The sequence below is a fragment of the Drosophila albomicans genome, chromosome 3 (assembly GCF_009650485.2).
Source record: "Drosophila albomicans strain 15112-1751.03 chromosome 3, ASM965048v2, whole genome shotgun sequence".
In the NCBI taxonomy this organism is placed as follows: domain Eukaryota; kingdom Metazoa; phylum Arthropoda; class Insecta; order Diptera; family Drosophilidae; genus Drosophila; species Drosophila albomicans.
Window position 1 is genome coordinate 37,579,929 of NC_047629.2, and position 17,884 is coordinate 37,597,812.

Consider the following 17,884-nt stretch of genomic DNA (forward strand, 5'->3'; position numbering starts at 1 on the left):
GCAGCAGCTAAACGAACGAGTCAAGTGCTCGTTGCGGTTTCAATTAATTAAAACAAATTGTGCCGGCCCTTATTGGCCTGCCTCTCAACAACAACAGCCACAACAACAACAAATTGTTATTTCATTAGTTTCCATTACTCTTGATGCGACCCACGCATATTGCTCGCTGCGTTATTAACAAAAAGTGGGACGTGGACTTTACTTTACCTGCTCGGATACAACGCAACGCTGGCAACGCTAGTAACGCATTTTCCACGCTTCATAATTTTCACTTTTCACTTTTATTGGCTTTTAATTAATGCAAAATTGTTTCGGGATTATGAATATTTGTTATTATCTCTAGCGAGGCATTTAATTTGATTAAAAAACGTTTTACAGGCTTTGAGTATTAAACTTGATCTCTGCTTAAATGTGAATATAATCAGGATTATGAACAGCTGCAGTTGCACTTCGCAGAAGTCAGAAAATCAAACCGGAAGTTTATAAGTCTGTTAAATAATCTATCAGTCAGTCAATCAGCAATCAGTAATTAAGACTTTAAATTGTTAGCTAACCAGCGACTGAGTCAGTCTTTAATTCATTTAATCTACCAGTCTGTTACTACTCTGTTAGCCAGGCAATCAGTTCTTCAAACTTTAAAAGAGCCAGTTAGTTACTCTGTTAGTTAAAGGACGAGTCAGTCAGTCTATCATTCAGTTAGAGTACCACTCGGTTTATCAGTTAGTCAGTAAATCAGTTATTCAGGCTTTAAACTATCTACTCTGTTAATAGAGAATCTACCACTCAGTCTATCAGTCAGCCAATCAGTAATACAGGCTTTTGTTCTGTAAGTTACTCTGTTAGTTAAAGGACGAGTCAGACAGCCTATCTTTCAGTTAGTCTACCACTTAGTCTATCCGTTAGTCAGTCAATCAGTTAGCCGCATCTAGCAAAGCAGAAAACTGCTGCTGCTTTTGTGGCTTTCATTTCAATTGTCAAGCGTTAGCTATCAAGTCGAGCTTTGTCGCTTGTCGCCTGTTGTCTGTCGCCCGTTGTTTGTTTGTTCGTTTATTCGTTTGTTCATTTGAGTGCCTGGGCAATTGTTGAATGCTCTGCAGGTAATGGTATCTATAGTATCGCTGTGGGTGGGCGGGGGACGAAATCGGCTGCCATTCAACACTTTGGCACAGCAGGAACAACAACAGCAGCAGCCACAAACAGTTGCCAGCTGCATTCAGTTCATTGACTGACTCTTTGCATTACCTCCACATCGTCTTTTATATCCTCGAACAATGCACATCAAACCATTTGATACGCTTAAGAATACATATACACAGAGTGTGTGTGTGTGTATTGGAATGTGTGTGTTTGTATGTGAAGCATTCACTGTCACCCCTCATCATTGAATGCCATTGACTGGTAGCAGCTCCAGTGGTTATTGGTTATTGATATTAAATCTGATTATCCTTCGCTAAGCATTCCCTCTGCCAAGTTAGGCTATCGCCTTTGCATGTGCACCCAAGTGTGCGCCAGCTGAAAGATGTGTGCCTCCTGTGTTTTCATGCTGCCACAAGGCGTGGCAAGAGTCAGAGGCACAGCAGCAGCACACATGCTGCTACTTCTGGTTGTAAATGCGGAATCCGGCGAATGTGAGTGCTGGCAACACATTAATTGCAGTCATATTAATTACAGTTTTAATTAGCGAAACAGATTTTGGGTTAAGTATGAGATAGAAAGAGAGAGTGCAATAAACAATTTTACGCACATTTTTTGCAATAAAATGAATAATAAAGCCAAGCAATATTATCGCAGTGCCTCTAGGCCTAGCAATAATTACGATTCCCTAGTAAAATAAATAATAAAGCGTCGTCATATCATGTCTGTCCCACACTGCGTATGCGCTATATAAAGTCGCAATTAAAATTTGTAGTAAAATTAATAATAAAGTCGAGCATTAACATGACATTTGCTAAGGACTCAGGTGTAATTAGAAATTTGAAATGGACTTGGCGATTAAATGGAATATAAATTAAATCAATAAATTATAGTAGAACTTCATGTTTTAGATTAAAAACTTATTAAACAAAAAGAAAAATTAAAATTTATGGGAAAATAATAATAGTTGTTGGGGTATTTATTTCTGGCTGACTAAAGATACTTATTAATTATATTTCCTTAGTACTAATAATTATATAAAAACTTTGCTAAACTTTTTAATCAATAAATTACAGTACAACTAAACTTTGTTTCAAAATCTTGTTAAATAAATAGAAATATTAAAGTTCGTTGAAAAATAATAATAGTATTATATTTTATTATCCTGGTAAATAAATGAGTTTCTTGCTTTCTTTCTGATTAACTTTAGATACGTAAATGACTAATAATTATATAGAAACATTTCTAGTTCACTTTTTCTTCTCAACTACTTATTTGAGCTTAATAATAGAGTAAACTTCATTCATTCTCGGAAAGTTCATAAAGTAAGAAAAGTTTGACAGCATTATTAAATTGGATTGTTTTTCCACAAAAAATATTCGAGCAAATAAAATTTGAAAGTGAATTTTCTCATGTTTCCAGTATTTTTCTTCCCAAATTAAGTTTAAAAATTGGGGGGATGAGAAGTCGAAAGTCTAAAGCGACTTAGAACGTCTTTCAACGTCAAAGCTATTGCTATCAACACCATGGCTTGGGATTTGCGGTGCTCGAGTAAATCGACGTTTTAGTGAGAGTAAAATAAAGACACAGCATCACGGCATTCGAAGACCACCCGGAGAGAGAGGAGACAAAACAAACGCAAAAGCTAACAGCTAACAGCAACAGCCTTAGAACGTTTTAGCCATTAGACATTTACGGAGCCTGCTTCATTTTGTTAATTGCCATCATCTTAGCATTTCATTAAAAAGCCTCCACTCTCAATCTAGATGCCTAAGTCCATGTCCAGGCGCAAAGACCACGTTCAAATCAATGGTGCGGGGTGCGGGGAGAGGGCAAAGATTAAGAGCCTGACTTGACTTGAGCGTGTCATAAATGGCTTGATAATCATACAGAAATGATTTGAAAATCAACAGCTTACTTTTGCTGTTGCCAAAGGACATTTGAGGAATCGTCTTGGGATACAGAAAGAAGGATTTCTTAATTATGTGTACATACGAGAGACTTTAACTCGCTTTGCATACACGAGTATTCACATATGAGTCTCTGAACATGTGTGTGTGGATTGGTTGACATTTTTATGGAGATGATGAAGAGAGAGCAAGCGAGCGAGCCGCTTGTTGCTGACACAACTTTTCATTAAATGTGGGGATACTCGTAGGAGCTTGACTTTTGCTTTTGTTTGTTTAACTTCTTGTCAACCTACATACACACATAACAATGCGAATGTGAGAGTGTGCGAGTGTTAGTACGAATGCGATTGCGAGTACTCGTAACAGTGACAACAACTTCAAGTTTGGCTGTAAATATTGATGTAGCTTCTTCTGTTACTGCAGTCATGTTATGTTAATTAACATACGCTACTTCTCTCTCTCTCTTTCGCTCTCTGTTACTCTGTTAAGTGTGTGCGCAGGCGTGAAATGTTCCTCAATTGAATTTCGTAGTAATTTCCTTACAATGGCTGCAATATGTTTCAGATAAGCGTACGTCGGCTTCTGGGCAGGTCACACTCCCCGCCAGTAGCGGAACACGGAACTCGAAACGCGGAAGAAAGACGAATCTGAATCTGTTCGAATATTACGCTAATACGTGAAAGCAAAACAATCGCGTTGCCGGCCACAGGACAACGACTCCGCGTGTTTAGCCTGTTTATGGCCATGTCTAAATGTTAATGTACTGAGTGTGAGTGTGTGAAATTGTGATTGCGATTGCGATTGTATGAGCTTATCTGTGTGTGTGTATGTTTCTGTGAGCGAGAATACGCCAAGTGTGCAAAAAAAAAGTGTCGGGAGCAATAGAAGAAATACATTATAATTGCACGGTGGCAGCCAACAAATCGGCAATCTAGTTGATGTCGCTTTCAGGTGAGCCGCAATTTGTGATTCCCATAATGGAATGCTAGAAGTATACTGTATATATATAAATATACTATATGTATTGTCATCGGCAGATAGCCGCCATTATTCCCCTTGACTGACTCGGCCCGGTGGCAATGTCATTTGGGACTATTTTATTATATTTATTATTTGATTTGTTTGGCCACCTTTGACTCTCAACACCGGCCAAATTTAATTTTATTTCATTTTATTTTCTTCTGCCGTTTTTATTTATTTTCGTTGTTGTCGATGGAAGATGTCGTGACCAGCCCGCATCCAGGTTTGGCCATAAAATACAGCACCAAGCAGCAGGCACTAAGGATTGGGTTACCCACTTAAACACTCAATTTTTTATGGGCCAAGTCTTGAGTGCTACGCTCAGCACTCTTTTGGCTTTTGTCTTCTTACATTTTACTTTTATAGTTCCAGCTTTAATCGAGGCACTTGAAGAGCCTTGCTTGTTCGGCCAGCTCGTTGTCAACGTGAAATTTCAACTGATTAAGTTTGTCTTTAAAGTATGAAATGAAAAATTAGCCAAAGAATTTCAAAGACAGCCCCCAGGAAGAAGAAAAAACTTTAGAATGGATATGAGTTGTACGTTTTTGCTTATCTAAATTGTTTGCCTCCACACTCCCCCAGAAAGTTCCATAGCCCATTAAGCAGCACCAAATTCACACACTCGCTTCTGTATATATGTATATAAACTCTCTTTGGCACACTCACTCATAGAGCCGAGCTACTCGCATCCTAGTTAATTTTTCAATGTCATTTGAAGGCAGCACGAAATTTGACATTAGCCATTAATAAATTAGCGAGCATTTTGCATGTCTGTCTGCTAATTGAGTGTGAGCGGGAAGAGCGAAAGTGTGCTTTGATGTCTTTTGGCCCAACTGGATTCAGCAGCACCACAAATCACAAATGCCAGGCAGGAAGCACTCCCGGTGACCCACCACCATCAAATCCGAATTATAAGGACTGCCAGAAATCAAAACAAAAAGTAGAACACCAGACCAGAAGGAGCACAGAGCTGGAACTGAACAGCAGCTGTGCGTTGGCCCAAAGTAATTTTATACGTAGCTTAACCTTTAACGCCAGCACAATCCTTTGTTTCCGCCGTCGCCGACGCCAACGACGACGCCTTTTCACCGCCTTTCACACATCTTTTAGCGATTTTGACAGAGCTTCGAGTTCTTGCTAGCCTTCTGCCTCCCAACAAAATATACGACTATGTTATAAATGCTTGGTGTGAGTTGCCTTTTCTTTTTTTGTGCTCTCTAAAATCTTTTCAACAATTCTCAAAATGTTTGCTGAAACGAGTTTTGGGGTGCGTTGTGTTGTGGCGTTTTGGCTGCTTTTTGCAGCTGTTGCTGCTCGGCATACCCTGTAAAAGAAACGAGCGATACTCTAAGCTAGTCCAAATCGTTGTCAATTTGTCATTCTCATTATCACATGCCTAATTTGATTTAAACCAGATAGCTGTAATTTGTTTCTTTTGTTCCTTTTTGTGCTTTCTTTCATTCATAAATAATGCATAAATGAATTAGGCGCTCATCAGTCTAAATGATACTAATTGAGTGCAGCTCTATGCTTTCCAAGAAGTGCGTTAATTAATGCTCTATATATATTTTTTTGTCTTACATATCACATTATAAAAATATGTAAGTAAATTTTTTGCGTCTATTTATTTATTCAGAAGCATTGGATTTTTATATGCGTTTCTCAGAAATAGGTATTTTCATTCTACTTCACAAAATATTAAGTATACGCAGCTTTTGGAATCTTAAAGTTTAATATTACAATTCCTTGGAATACAGGATATCCTAGTATCCTGCTTTGAAGCTCATTTTCTATGCTCGCTTTTGCTGTCTGTTGTTATTTCTTGACATGTGTTGCCGCCGCAGTAAACCATTTGATTTCTGTACACACTCTCGCCCACCTACACAACACCAAATAAATGTCGGTTTGTGTGTATATGTGTATGTATTATGTGAGAAATGTATTATGTCTGCTTCTGCACATTGTTATGAATTTTTGTAGCAATTTCAATGATTACATATTGCGTATACGCATTTGTTAGCTTAACCCAAAGGTAAAGCTTTAAAATGATAGTCGGCTCAGCGGGAACACTTTGACTCCCCTTCTTACCCCACTCTGTCATAGCATAATCTGTGCGTAAGTGGATTTTGTGATATGTTCACATGTTCTTGTCTCTTCACTTGGTTAAGATGAAGCCAGTTTGGCAGCTACCAGTTACTGTTGTTCTTACTGTCAAACGTAGTAATGTAGTCAACGTACACTTTCGCATGGCGGAGTCAACAAGATCAGATTTTGTGTGTGGGAGGTGCGTGGGAGAACAGTTCTAAGAGTACTTAATGGAGAGAGCACTTAATAGAGGACATTGACAGTCATTTGCTCACTCGAAACAATATTGTATTCATTGCTGTCAAGAAAGCACATTGTGCTCGCTATCTTTTCGAAAGACAACTGAAGTGTTTTCAGAAAGGTTTTTAATAGACAGCTATTTTCATTTCAATGCAATATATTTATAACGCAATAATAAGATAACAGCAGTTTAAATTATTCAACAACTTTGGCTCCCCAACTGCACTACACAAGTCCAAATTAAAACAATGAATGACATAACTGTCAATTGCTGCAGAGTCCGAGAAGTGCAAACAGAAAAAAGACAAATAGATACTGCAGACAGTAAATGATTGCATTATGCTCGTACTCGTAATTCAAGTGCCTGCTGGGGTCGGTCAGCAATTAGCGTAATTACCTAAGAGAATGTGCTTTGCCTGGTCAGAGGAGCAGAAGCAACAGCAAGAGCAACAGCAACAGCAACTGAACAAAAAGCGCAATTCAGTGCGGTCCTGTTGTGTGGCTGTGGCACAAGTTTATATTAAATTATTTTTAATTTTTAATTTTTAAAGGAGCTCATGAACTGGCCAACTCTCTGTGGTCACTCTTTATTCCTCTCTCTCCATCCTTCTGGTTGCAATTGTTGGTCGGTTGAGCGATTAATGGTTTTTGGCTATGGACGTGGCAGCAAACTCTCGAAAAGGAGAGAGCTGATTTTTGGGTCAAGCGTGACAGTGGGCCGAGACATTATAATAACATCCATCATGCTGGACTATATTGGGATGACACCAACAACTGCTATATCTAAGGCAAAGCAAAGGCAAAGGCAAAGGCTAACTAAGGCTGTTCGTTGGGTAAACATAACCAATTTTTGTTTACCAAAAATACTGCCGTTTTCTTTGCTGTTGATGTCGTTGTTGTTGTTGTTTTTGCTGGTGTTGATGGTGCCGTTTAGGGGCAAATGAAAGTGGCCTTTGAGGGCCATTTGGCGTGCTGATTTGGACATGCGTCTATGTCTATGTCCGAAGTATTATGTGTTTGTGCTTCTCTCTCTTTGTGTATGTGTGTGTATATAGACCAATAATAAGCCATTTCGTGCACATAATTGGCAGGGGCAGACGCAAAAGTAAATAGCTATAATTAATGTATACTCGTACAACATCAACATAAATGTGACCTGACCGAAATACAAAAAAAAAAGAACGAGGAAAAGCGAAATGAACGAAAGCTTACGATACAGAGACCAAAAAAGCGGAAGCCGCAAGGCGAGAGCCACGGAAATTGTTTGTCATCACAGCGCTCTGTCTCGCTGTCTTTCTCTCTCTCTCTTGCATTCTCCCTCTTTGTATAATACTTGCGCTGGAAAGTATGCTATAAAGGCTATTTCTTCATTGATACGCAAACAAGCAAGCGATTTGTAACGATATGGCATCCACACACATATCGTACTATACTCATATATAGACGAGAGTACATGCATGTGCTGTGTATCGTAAATGGTCGATTGTGTGCACATTCTCGTTTTATTTTTATTTCAGTTTTTTTTTTGTGTTGTTGCGCGCACCGAAAACACCATCGAAAATTGGCAAAAACAACAGGAAAATGTGTTTTGTGGGCGATGCTGTCAGTGAGGCTGATTGCGTTGACAAAATCGCATTGACAGTCACCGGCTGCCGCCAACCAGCAGCCAGCATTAAACCAGGCAGCCAGACAGCCTGACAGTCAGCCAGCGCATCCTGCGGATATTTGCAGCCTCTGCCGGCGGCGCCAGCGATGTTTTTTTTTTATTATTTTCATTTTTGTCGTAAAAAAATATATGAAAATTCTGTGCGAATTTTCAATATACAAATCTAATTTCACAAGCTGATTTTTCATATACAAAATATCGTACGTGAAAGATCTGATGCATCATTGAAATTTTCATAAATTTTAATCGGATTACGAATTGTATTTCCCCACGAATAATAACATTGATTGGCACATAAAATGAACATTTTGTCAAGATTGCATTACTCGATGTTAATAAATTAATTTTCTGGCAAATTTGCACAGAGTGCGCTCCATCAAAAGGCGATAACTATAGTTTAACTCACACTATTACGATATTAAGTATACGCACAGTTTATATACACATTTTACCACCCGAATTTCTAGTCTCTCGTGCAGCTTAACTTTATATCTAGAAACTCATTACCCAAAACTCTGTTGCCCAGGCTTTGATAATGTAGTTCTTTGACGCAAATTAGATTTGCAGCCGCATTTAATTTACGTATAATTTTGCGAGACATTGAGCCAGGCCGAAAAGCTGAGAAACTTCAATCAAGCGCAAAGCCTTTTTATTTTTGGTAATAGCCAAAATTAAATGAATGCAAACTGTTGTGTTGTGAATTTTTTGGGCATTGCACAAAGGATGTCTCGAATTTATGCGCTCCGCTCTCTCTCGAGGGTGCCATTGTCATTGCCAAGTGGTGACAGCTGCTCCACAATTCCATTGTTGTTGGAGGTGTCATTGGCGTTCCCGTTGTTGTTGTTGCTGTTGTCGGTTTCACTGGTATTTTTGTTGCTGTTGTCTTGGTTTACTTGGGCTGTCCGGAGTCTTTTGTGCCATCGCGCTCTCGCTGTGACGTTTTTATTACAAAGGCTCATGAATTTTATTTAGCACGAAAAAAACAGCAACAACAACAAAAATAAGTGAAGCGAAGCCGAGCGCTGTTGCCAATTTGATGAGGCTTTTGCTCAATTTTTGGCCGTTTTTGTTGTTGTTGTTATTCTTGGCCTTGGCTGCATCTCTCTCACATATACGCAAATGGCGTGACTGGCCACCCAAGACGGGAAATAGGAAGCTGGAGGCAGGAAACAGGAAGCCGAGCAGAAGACGACGGTGAAACTATGCGCCCAAGATTACGAAAATTGTTTACACAATGCGCCAGCGTGGCATGCGCTGCCCACAACAACTCTGATTAAAAAAGTTTCACGTTTAACCACTTGAGTTAGCAACGCTCACACACATCTTCTCTTCTCCCGCATGTGTTGACGTGTGCGTATATGTTTTTGGGTGTGTGTGTATGTGTGACATGTGGGTGTGTGTTGCGTGTGTATTAGTGCGTGGCTAGACAATCAAAACTTTTTGTTCTAGGCAGTTTCGCATAGCAACTTCAAAGTTAACCCAACGGCAACTAAAATCAACCACAAAACGCACACCTAAGCGACCTCAGATTTCTCAACTCACCACACTCAACCTCTCTGTCTCTCTCGCTGTGTGTCAGATTCCTTGGTGACTATAAAATTAATGAAGCGCCGCAGCCTTCTGGTTGGCGGCCATTGCCATTTCCATTGCTATTGCCACGACAGAGACATTAAAGTTGTCGCTTTCGTTGTCGTCTGTCGGCTGTTGCTCTGTTTGCTATTGACAATGTTGTTGTTGGTTTTACTGCCGTGCTGCCATGCTGCCTTCTCATTGCCAATGCGTATTTAAATATGCACATAAAAGCTACGGACGCTAGTCGGGATTTATGGCCTGCGGTGCTATGGGGCTCCCATTTGGGTGTGCTACCCGTTCTCTGTACTCTGTTTGTACGTTGTCGTCGTCCTCGGTTTGCGGCTAATCTCTGATGTACACTTAATTATGTGGCACGCTTGCTGATTGCCTACGATCTATGGCAGTCAACGCCAACCCAACTGTAACCCTTTCGCTTGCCAGACCTCCCCAAAGTTTATAAAATTTGCAAAACATACTTAGAGAAATTGGAATTTCTGCATTGGCATATTTACTCATGCTCTGACGGTGACTTCGACTCTGACACTGACTGAGTGCAGGCATTTGAAGAGTCAAGCACTTAGTCTGGGGCTCTGGAGGTTTGTCAGGTTTGCTGTTGCATTTTTCGTGACTTTATCGCATATCCTTTGTTGTTTTGTGTATGCCAACTAGCAACTGGCATCTGGCAACTGACAAACCAGGAGCCGGCAACCGGCAAATGGCATTTAAATTTCATATAGCAAATGTTGTTAGCATGCCAGCCAAAAGTATGATACATTTTTTACTATTTCATTGGCTTCCTTTCCCTGCCCACCAAGAACTCCTAGGGCAGTGCACACAAATTGCCAAAAGCAAAGCGCTAAAAATTCATGACGAGGATTGGTCTTGTATGCAATATAAAGAGAGAAAGCGAGTGAGGTTGTTGAAGGGAATTAAGGAACCGTGAGGAGCTAAAACCCACTGCACTGCATGCAAAATTGAGTAAAAGTTTGCAGTTGCAAGTTTTTTGCCATGTGCAAAAACGTGAGCGAACACAACAAAAAAAGAAAAAGAACACAACAAAAATGAAAGTTGCTCGAAATTGAGCAGCTGGCAAAAAGAATCGCAAAATTCTTTTAACAACTTGGCCAGCATTCCACCAATTTTACACAACGTTGCCTGATGCCAGGCTGCTGCCTGCCTGTGCTCTGCTATGCTATAAAGCAATCAATTTGTACTCTTGTCGCTCCCCTTCCACCTCCACCAACACAGTGTCAATCTGCGGGATTTGATATCGAGCAACACCTTTAACAAGAGCCACTCAACAAAAAAAAAAGGAATAAAAACAGTTTGCGGACATCGAATCGGTGAGGAGTTGTTCAACCGAAGCCGTAATTGTTTTTAAACGAAACTCTTTGGGTCTGTCATTGTCCTTGAGTGAGCATTAATCAATCAAATTCGCTAGAAGTCAAGCCAACAAGCTATAGATAGAACATAGTATTCTATATTTGAAACACTCACTGAAAGCATCAGCTGCAATTAGTTAATTCATTACAATTCCATAAAAATAAGAATTGACTTTCGCCTGGCGTCGTTTGAACCATGCGCTATTTACTCGTTTGACTTAACAAAGTAATATGCGCTTGTCATGCAATACAATGATTATGATTGGGCCCCAATCAAAGTGCCTCGCAATGCAAAGTGGATGAACACGAAAAACGCATTGCTCACAAAAAGACATGCGTGCTTGTGTGCGTGCCAGCTTGCTTGCTTGCGTAAAAGCAAAGAAAAATTTCAAATTAACAGCAAGGACACGACACGACCCGACACGGCAGCTACATAAATTATATATGCATTTTTGATGCAATTACTGGCACTCTACAAACCAGTGTGCAGAGATTGTTAACTGTGCGACTTGCAGGCTGGCAAAGGAGTAAAAGACACGCGACACAAAATACAGTGTGTGAGCTCTGTGGGGCAGAGCGGCAAAGCTGACCTTTAGGGATCCTATGGCTAAAGTGAGATAGCTACCAGAGCTAGATAATGAGCCGTATACATTCAAATGCTAGCACTAGAGTGACCAGGTCTCCTGTTACATTTTTTTTTAGGCTGATCATGGAGAAATTAAAAACAAGTCAAAGTTATTGACAAAAAAAGCTAAAAAGTGAAAACTTTAACTTGAACTTGGCAACAATTGAACCGTAGCCAATCGGTGAAAATTTCAGAAAATTCGTGCTGTCCAGCTCACAACTCGGATTTGGAGCTCGTTTACTATATGATTAAAAAGTTCGAATCAAACTTTGGGATGAACTCAAGGCGTTCAAGGGGCGTACAGCAGCATTCCATGCTGCAAAGTTTTAATTATTACACACTTGTGACGTTCAATTTGTGCGCGATGTTGCAAGATTATAAAGTTTTTAGACTTCAATTATGTATGAGACTTTTGTACTCGTATTGTAAGTTCATGTGTATGTATGTATGTCGTGAGCGCTTTTTGCGCTAATTTAGTGCATAAAAGTTGTTGTTTGTTTTGTTTGATTTGGCGTCGTGCCTAAACTCTTGAGTTTAACTGATTGTCCACAGTGCTTCTCCCCTTCCTGCCCTATCAGCTGCTCTCTGTAGCCTTTGTTTTAGTTTCAAGTTTGAGATGAAATTTAACGAGTTGTAGTTATTATGTTCAAAACGTGGATTAAAATTTGGCCTGAGATCGAAATTGAGACTGCGGAACAGCGTCGCAGATTCGTCTATCGTACCTTCATCACATTGGGCTGCTTTCTGCTGTTCGCCCTTGTACAATGGGTGCCCATCGTATGCTTTCCAAAGTATGTTGCGAGCTACACACAAAAATTGCTTAAGTAACTCGTGTTCTTCGCCATCCCCCCGCTCACAGAATCCTAGACGTGGTGCGACGACATGAGTCGACCTTTGTCGTGACCTTTCTAATGGCAATGCTCTTTCTCGCGGTCTTCTTGCTGAGCGATCAAATACGCTACATGCCGTGTGTGAGTTGGGTGCTTGTCATTCTCGTTGTGGAGTGTGAGATCGTGGCTCTGTCGCTGCTGGAAGTGGAGTCGAGTATTATGTATCTAGTGATTGGTTTACTGGTCGCCATGATTGTCATGGTCTTTGCCATTGTGTTGGCCCTGCTCATGCCGGTAAGTCGAAAGTGTCCAGTGTGATTGCTGCTGCACTATCTTAATCTTCCGACTGCATGCAGCGTGACCTCACCAAGAGTATGAATTTCATGTTCACCGTCTCCTTTTTCACCCTGCTGCTGAGCATCTATGTGGTCGTCTTCTTGGGCATCCTGCGGCTGAGCTGGCCTTTCTTCGTTTACGCTGCAATCATCGTGCTGATGCTGTTGCCCGTAAGGCTGCCTCACTTTTGTCACACTTTTGCCTTTTAGCTAACCACACTAGTCCTTCACCTATCACATATCACACAATATGACCATATCATTCACACCCACCCACACACACACACATTTGCACACACTTGCTTCTTACCACTTGCCACTTGCCACTTTCAGGTCGTTGTGTATCACACACAGAGTATTCTGGGCGTTGGCGGTCTGCGTACGAGCCTGAAGGATGACAAGCTTGCCGCGCTGCTATTGTTTACTGATTTTCTGGCCTTGTTTATGCTAACCTTCTACTGGCGTCCCACCCGTGGCGACAAACAATAAATGTCATATTTAGCTATAGTGTTTTTTTTGTTTTGTTTCTATTCAAGCTCACTCCCTTCCAAACATGCGTCCATCCGCTTGCTATAGATGAACGGCATCCGCTGCGTTCGGCAGCCTGTGGGTCCTAGTATATGCAGCATTATGTGATCCTTGCATTCAATGTTTCCATCTGCATTGCAGTCCCTGGCATAGTGCTCGTTGTAACCTCGCACAATTTCCGATCCACACTCCGGATCCAGAGCGCAACTCTCATAGTCTAAAATGATCGGGTTAATAGTCATCCCAAATATTCGATCATTTCTCATTACCTTGGCTGAGATTTATGCCCGGAAGGCGCAATGTATCCTGCCAGTAAAGCTTGGAGATGCCATAGGTTCCACACTTATTTTCGCCGCACACAGACCTATTTAGCGTACTTGTATACGCAATGCACTTCAGGCACTCCCTCCAGGCATCAGGTGGCTCTTGGATGTAGGATTCTACAAAGTGTAAACACATTTTATTAATATCGATTAACTCAATGATTTATTTTGAAAGCATTTATATATTTTCCAGCAATCAATTTGCTAAATGCAAAGACATTAATATACGTTGATGACAATTTATAATAATTAAATGATCTAAACTTCAGTCAATCACAAATTTGTGACACTAAAACATATACGAAAATTTAAATTTCTGTTTGTCAGTCAATTTAATCTCATTTAAATATGATAATAGTTATTTTCATTCAATTCATTTATGCCTTTTCAATGATGTTTTAGCTAGCAATTTTAAAATACACAGTATTTATTCACTATACTATATATATAGTATAACATACACAATTTGTTTTGCGTATATCAAATGTGAATTTGATAAGGAAATAACCGCATGCTGTGCGATATAACTGCTCCCACTTACCTATAGTTGGAGTCATTGTGTCATTCCAGAAAATTGTTGGCGACTCCATTTCCATTTCCTCCTTGCCCCAATTCATGCGTCCGAAGTGATTTTTTTGCTGCAGGTGCATAAAAATGGCACCAACAATGAGCATCAGCGATAGAAAAATGGCTGCCGAGCTCAGCAGACTTTTGATGCGAAACTTGCTCTTGCCCATCCTTCGTACTTCCTCCTCTGGCGGTCCATTGAGCAGTTCGGCATAAGCAGCTGCTGGCTGGGCGACAGCAGGCTCAACGAACACCGGCTGAATCTCAATCACAGCTTGAGTTGTGGGCTGTGCCGCACTTCCATTTGGAATCGTGGTCATCGCTGGGACAGCAAAAACTAAGCTAATCGCAATGCTACTTAATTAATCGCTTGTCAGCGCTCAACTGGTCGCCTTTCCAGCATCTTCTCAGGTACTAAGCGATAACCCCACCAAATACACTTACACACACACACAGACATCGCTTGAGCTGAACAGAGTGCTGAATGTTTTGCTCGCTTTGGCGTGTAATTCATGCTTGACAGTTTGTGTTTTTATACCCGCTACCCATAGATTAGAAGGGTATTATAGCTTTGTGTATGTAACAAGCAATATAAGGCACCCTATAAAGTGTATATATTCTTGAACAGCCGTGACGATATAGCCATGTCTATCTACATCTTAGAGACGTTAAGAGATATAATTTTGACAGCATGTGTTATTTTGCACGCTAAACAAATTTGTTTTAGATTCTTGTACCGCGCACTTCCGACATAAAGACTGTAGATATGATATGAATTAGCTTAGAAATTACGCTACTACATTATTTTGACTTCGGGCTTAAATTGCTTTGGTTTTGTATAATTTATTCTCTATAGTATATTTTGAATGTAATAGTTTATCGATTTACCAAATACAGTCATTAGTTTCAGTAATTTTTCGGTAAATTCATTTTGGGAATAATACTGTACTGATTTGCTTTTATTAAAAATTGGTTGTGGGTATTTCAAAGCCGAGCACCCTTGAATGTAACTTGCATTCTTTTTGTTTCAATGCTGTGGTCGCTCTCTTTCTCTCTTTTTGCTCTCTTTTTTTCCTTATCTTGATGACAGCTGCTGGCTGTCAATTGAAACCCGCAAATCATGCTCTACAATTTTTGGCTATCTTCGATTGCTCTGCGCTCAGTGTGCGGCAACTGTTGGTAGTCAGTGTTTCGCATGCTGTATGCGTTGAGATTGAGTGTCGATTGCATTTGCCACTCACACATTACATCGTGTGTCATCTGGAAGAGATATGAACTAGAAATGCGAGTGGCAATGGAACTTCGAATGGCGTCCAGAAGGAGGTGTACGCATCTTGCATATTTATAAGCACGCATTTTAAGCAAATGTGAGAAATGGTTTGACACATAAAGTAAAAACGGCAGTTTATTCACTTCAAGAACATGTGTTAGAAGCAGCGGGGGAGCGTGCAAATTCAGTTGACACTTGATAATGGAATAGATCCATAAAATGATTATATTGTTCACATAACATTGACATTTATCAGTAATTTTCTTGACTTCCTAAACAAAGCAATGGTGTAGTTTGTAAACCACGTTATTACGAATTAATTGATAACATGATTTTTGTTTATTACAGATTATCTCATAATCTGTGTAGCGGTCTTTGTATAAGGTGTCATTTCCAAAGTAATGCAATACATCCAGCCAGTGAAGTTTTAAGATGTCGTGCTTGCCATACTCTGGTTTGCTATTGTTTCACAAATGCCTATCCACTGTGAGTCTAATGCTGGTCGCGCAAGTTACATATGATAATTGATTACAATTCAATATCGATTTCAAGCAATTGAAATGAATTAATTCTTCGTTAATTGAAAACGTTGATTATTTAAACGGTGACCTCATGATTAAATCATTGTTGTTTAATTTATTTATAATTTAATTATATGTATTTATTTTAAGTTAATCACAGTATATTACTACAAGAAAGAAAGAACTTCATCAATATAGAATAAATTAAATTTTTTTAGTGACATAAATTCACTTTAATAATCGAATAGGAATATTTTATGAGCTATCAGCAAGTCTTGTCAGTTTACCATATCTATTTATCCATTCGTGAATGCGATTCAATAAGTATCTTTATATCAGCTTAATTGGCTATAACAGATACCCAAGATTAACATGATCGCAAAAAAATTTACAGCAATATATAGTAAAATTATTCAAGAACTCTTCATGCATAGCTTTTGCTGCTTAACTGGCGTCTCATGCCACAGTTTGATATAGTAAGGAGGCGCAACATTCGTCACAATTTCAATTTCACGTTGCGTAACCCAATCGCCATGTTAGTTTATTAAGCGTACTATATGCACTGCCTTGTACAGCTATATTATTTTTTTTTTCTTTTTAGCACACTTCGGAAAAGCTTTGTATTGGGTTGCTCATGAGCCAGTGATCAAAAAATTGTTCCTTCATGTTTATTCTTTCTTGCTTGTTAAGTTTTACTTATTTGTATTTTTACTCAATTGTTCAATTCTGCTCATGGTAAAGTGAGTGAGTGAACATGGGAGCAACTGAGCTGAGTAAATTAGTTATGAGGGAGTTGACTCATATGGGCAAAAGAGAACACGTGAATATGAATTGAAAAAATAATTTTTGCAGTACACTTAATTTGAGAAAATCCCCAAATTAAGGATGATAATTTGCTGAGATGAAATAGTTCTCACTTTTTGTAACGCTGGCCTCCCTTGTTTATTGGTTCACATCGATAAAACGTTCATTTCGTTCTCCAACAACATGACTGTAATCTGTAATCAACTGTAATCTGTGGAAATTTTTTCCATATGCTGTATAATAATAATTTGATGAAATTGTTATCCAAATATTTATTTTGACTTTGATGACGAAACGCAGTCCCTGCGATAAAGTTTATTGTAGAGTTTGGCTGTTATAATCCTACATAAAGTTTCGGTTATGCAGATCCTATAATCTGCTTTTAATTGATCCACTTAAAATCTATTTAATGTGTTTTATTAATATAATGATGTTCAATGACATTTCGTAATGTGATGTTCTTTTATTTTAAAATTAATTGTGCAGCACAAAAGTGCTTTATTCACAATTTATACGATACAGGGTATCTTGTAGTAGACCACCTTATTTTTATCGTCTTGTTGACAACAGCACACGCTCTCCAGCATACGTCACAAAACTTTTGAAATACTTCCCATATGCTTGAATTCAATTTGAAATATTTGGCGATAAGATTGATTTCTAATTGCTTATTTTTAAATATTTTCTTTTCAGTGTTACGTCCATTTACAAATTGCAAAATAAGCTTAATAATTTTTTAAAAATATATATTAAGTACAAACCAATAACATCTCAAGATTTACAGGATGTAAATCTGAGCAATCAACATGAGCTTATTTTATTCTTGACACAAATTTTTTAAATTCAATAAAAATGTAGTCTAATTTCAATTAACCACTTTTTCTACTTGTCTTCTGGTAACTTGAAGATACTACCCGCTGATTTGTTCGTGCCTTCGCTGGCGGTTGATATCCTCCAATGGTTTTGTGCTGCGATATTTGAATCTTAGTAGAGGCAACATTATATGAGCTCGGCATCAATTACTGAGCGACTCATAATGGGCTGTGTGTAAAGCAAAATAAACCAATTAAAT

The 17,884-nt window shown here is 39.2% G+C and overlaps 3 protein-coding genes across 4 annotated transcripts in view; 2 read left to right on the plus strand and 1 right to left on the minus strand.

Moving 5' to 3' along the window:
* Positions 1 to 17,884, plus strand: part of LOC117569169 (GTP-binding protein Rhes) — a 44,301-nt gene that overhangs the window by 1,805 nt on the left and 24,612 nt on the right. Inside the window, exon 2 of one of the 2 annotated variants that reach the window (XM_034250235.2) lies at positions 3,609 to 3,995. The exons of the other annotated variant lie outside the window; for it this stretch is intronic. The gene's annotated coding sequence lies outside the window, so the exon portion shown is untranslated. The remainder of the gene's footprint in view (positions 1 to 3,608; positions 3,996 to 17,884) is intronic. 2 annotated transcript variants of the gene reach the window in all.
* Positions 12,229 to 13,301, plus strand: LOC117569172 (uncharacterized). Its single transcript, XM_034250238.2, has 4 exons — positions 12,229 to 12,425; positions 12,494 to 12,758; positions 12,821 to 12,970; positions 13,133 to 13,301. Exons 1-4 carry the CDS (start codon positions 12,277 to 12,279, stop codon positions 13,286 to 13,288), a joined length of 720 nt encoding a protein of 239 aa, XP_034106129.1. The 5' UTR covers positions 12,229 to 12,276; the 3' UTR covers positions 13,289 to 13,301.
* On the minus strand, positions 12,697 to 14,609 carry LOC117569170 (uncharacterized). The gene is made up of 3 exons (XM_034250237.2): positions 14,192 to 14,609; positions 13,597 to 13,767; positions 12,697 to 13,544 (listed from the first exon to the last, which is right to left on the minus strand). Exons 1-3 carry the CDS (start codon positions 14,535 to 14,537, stop codon positions 13,327 to 13,329), a joined length of 735 nt encoding a protein of 244 aa, XP_034106128.1. The 5' UTR covers positions 14,538 to 14,609; the 3' UTR covers positions 12,697 to 13,326.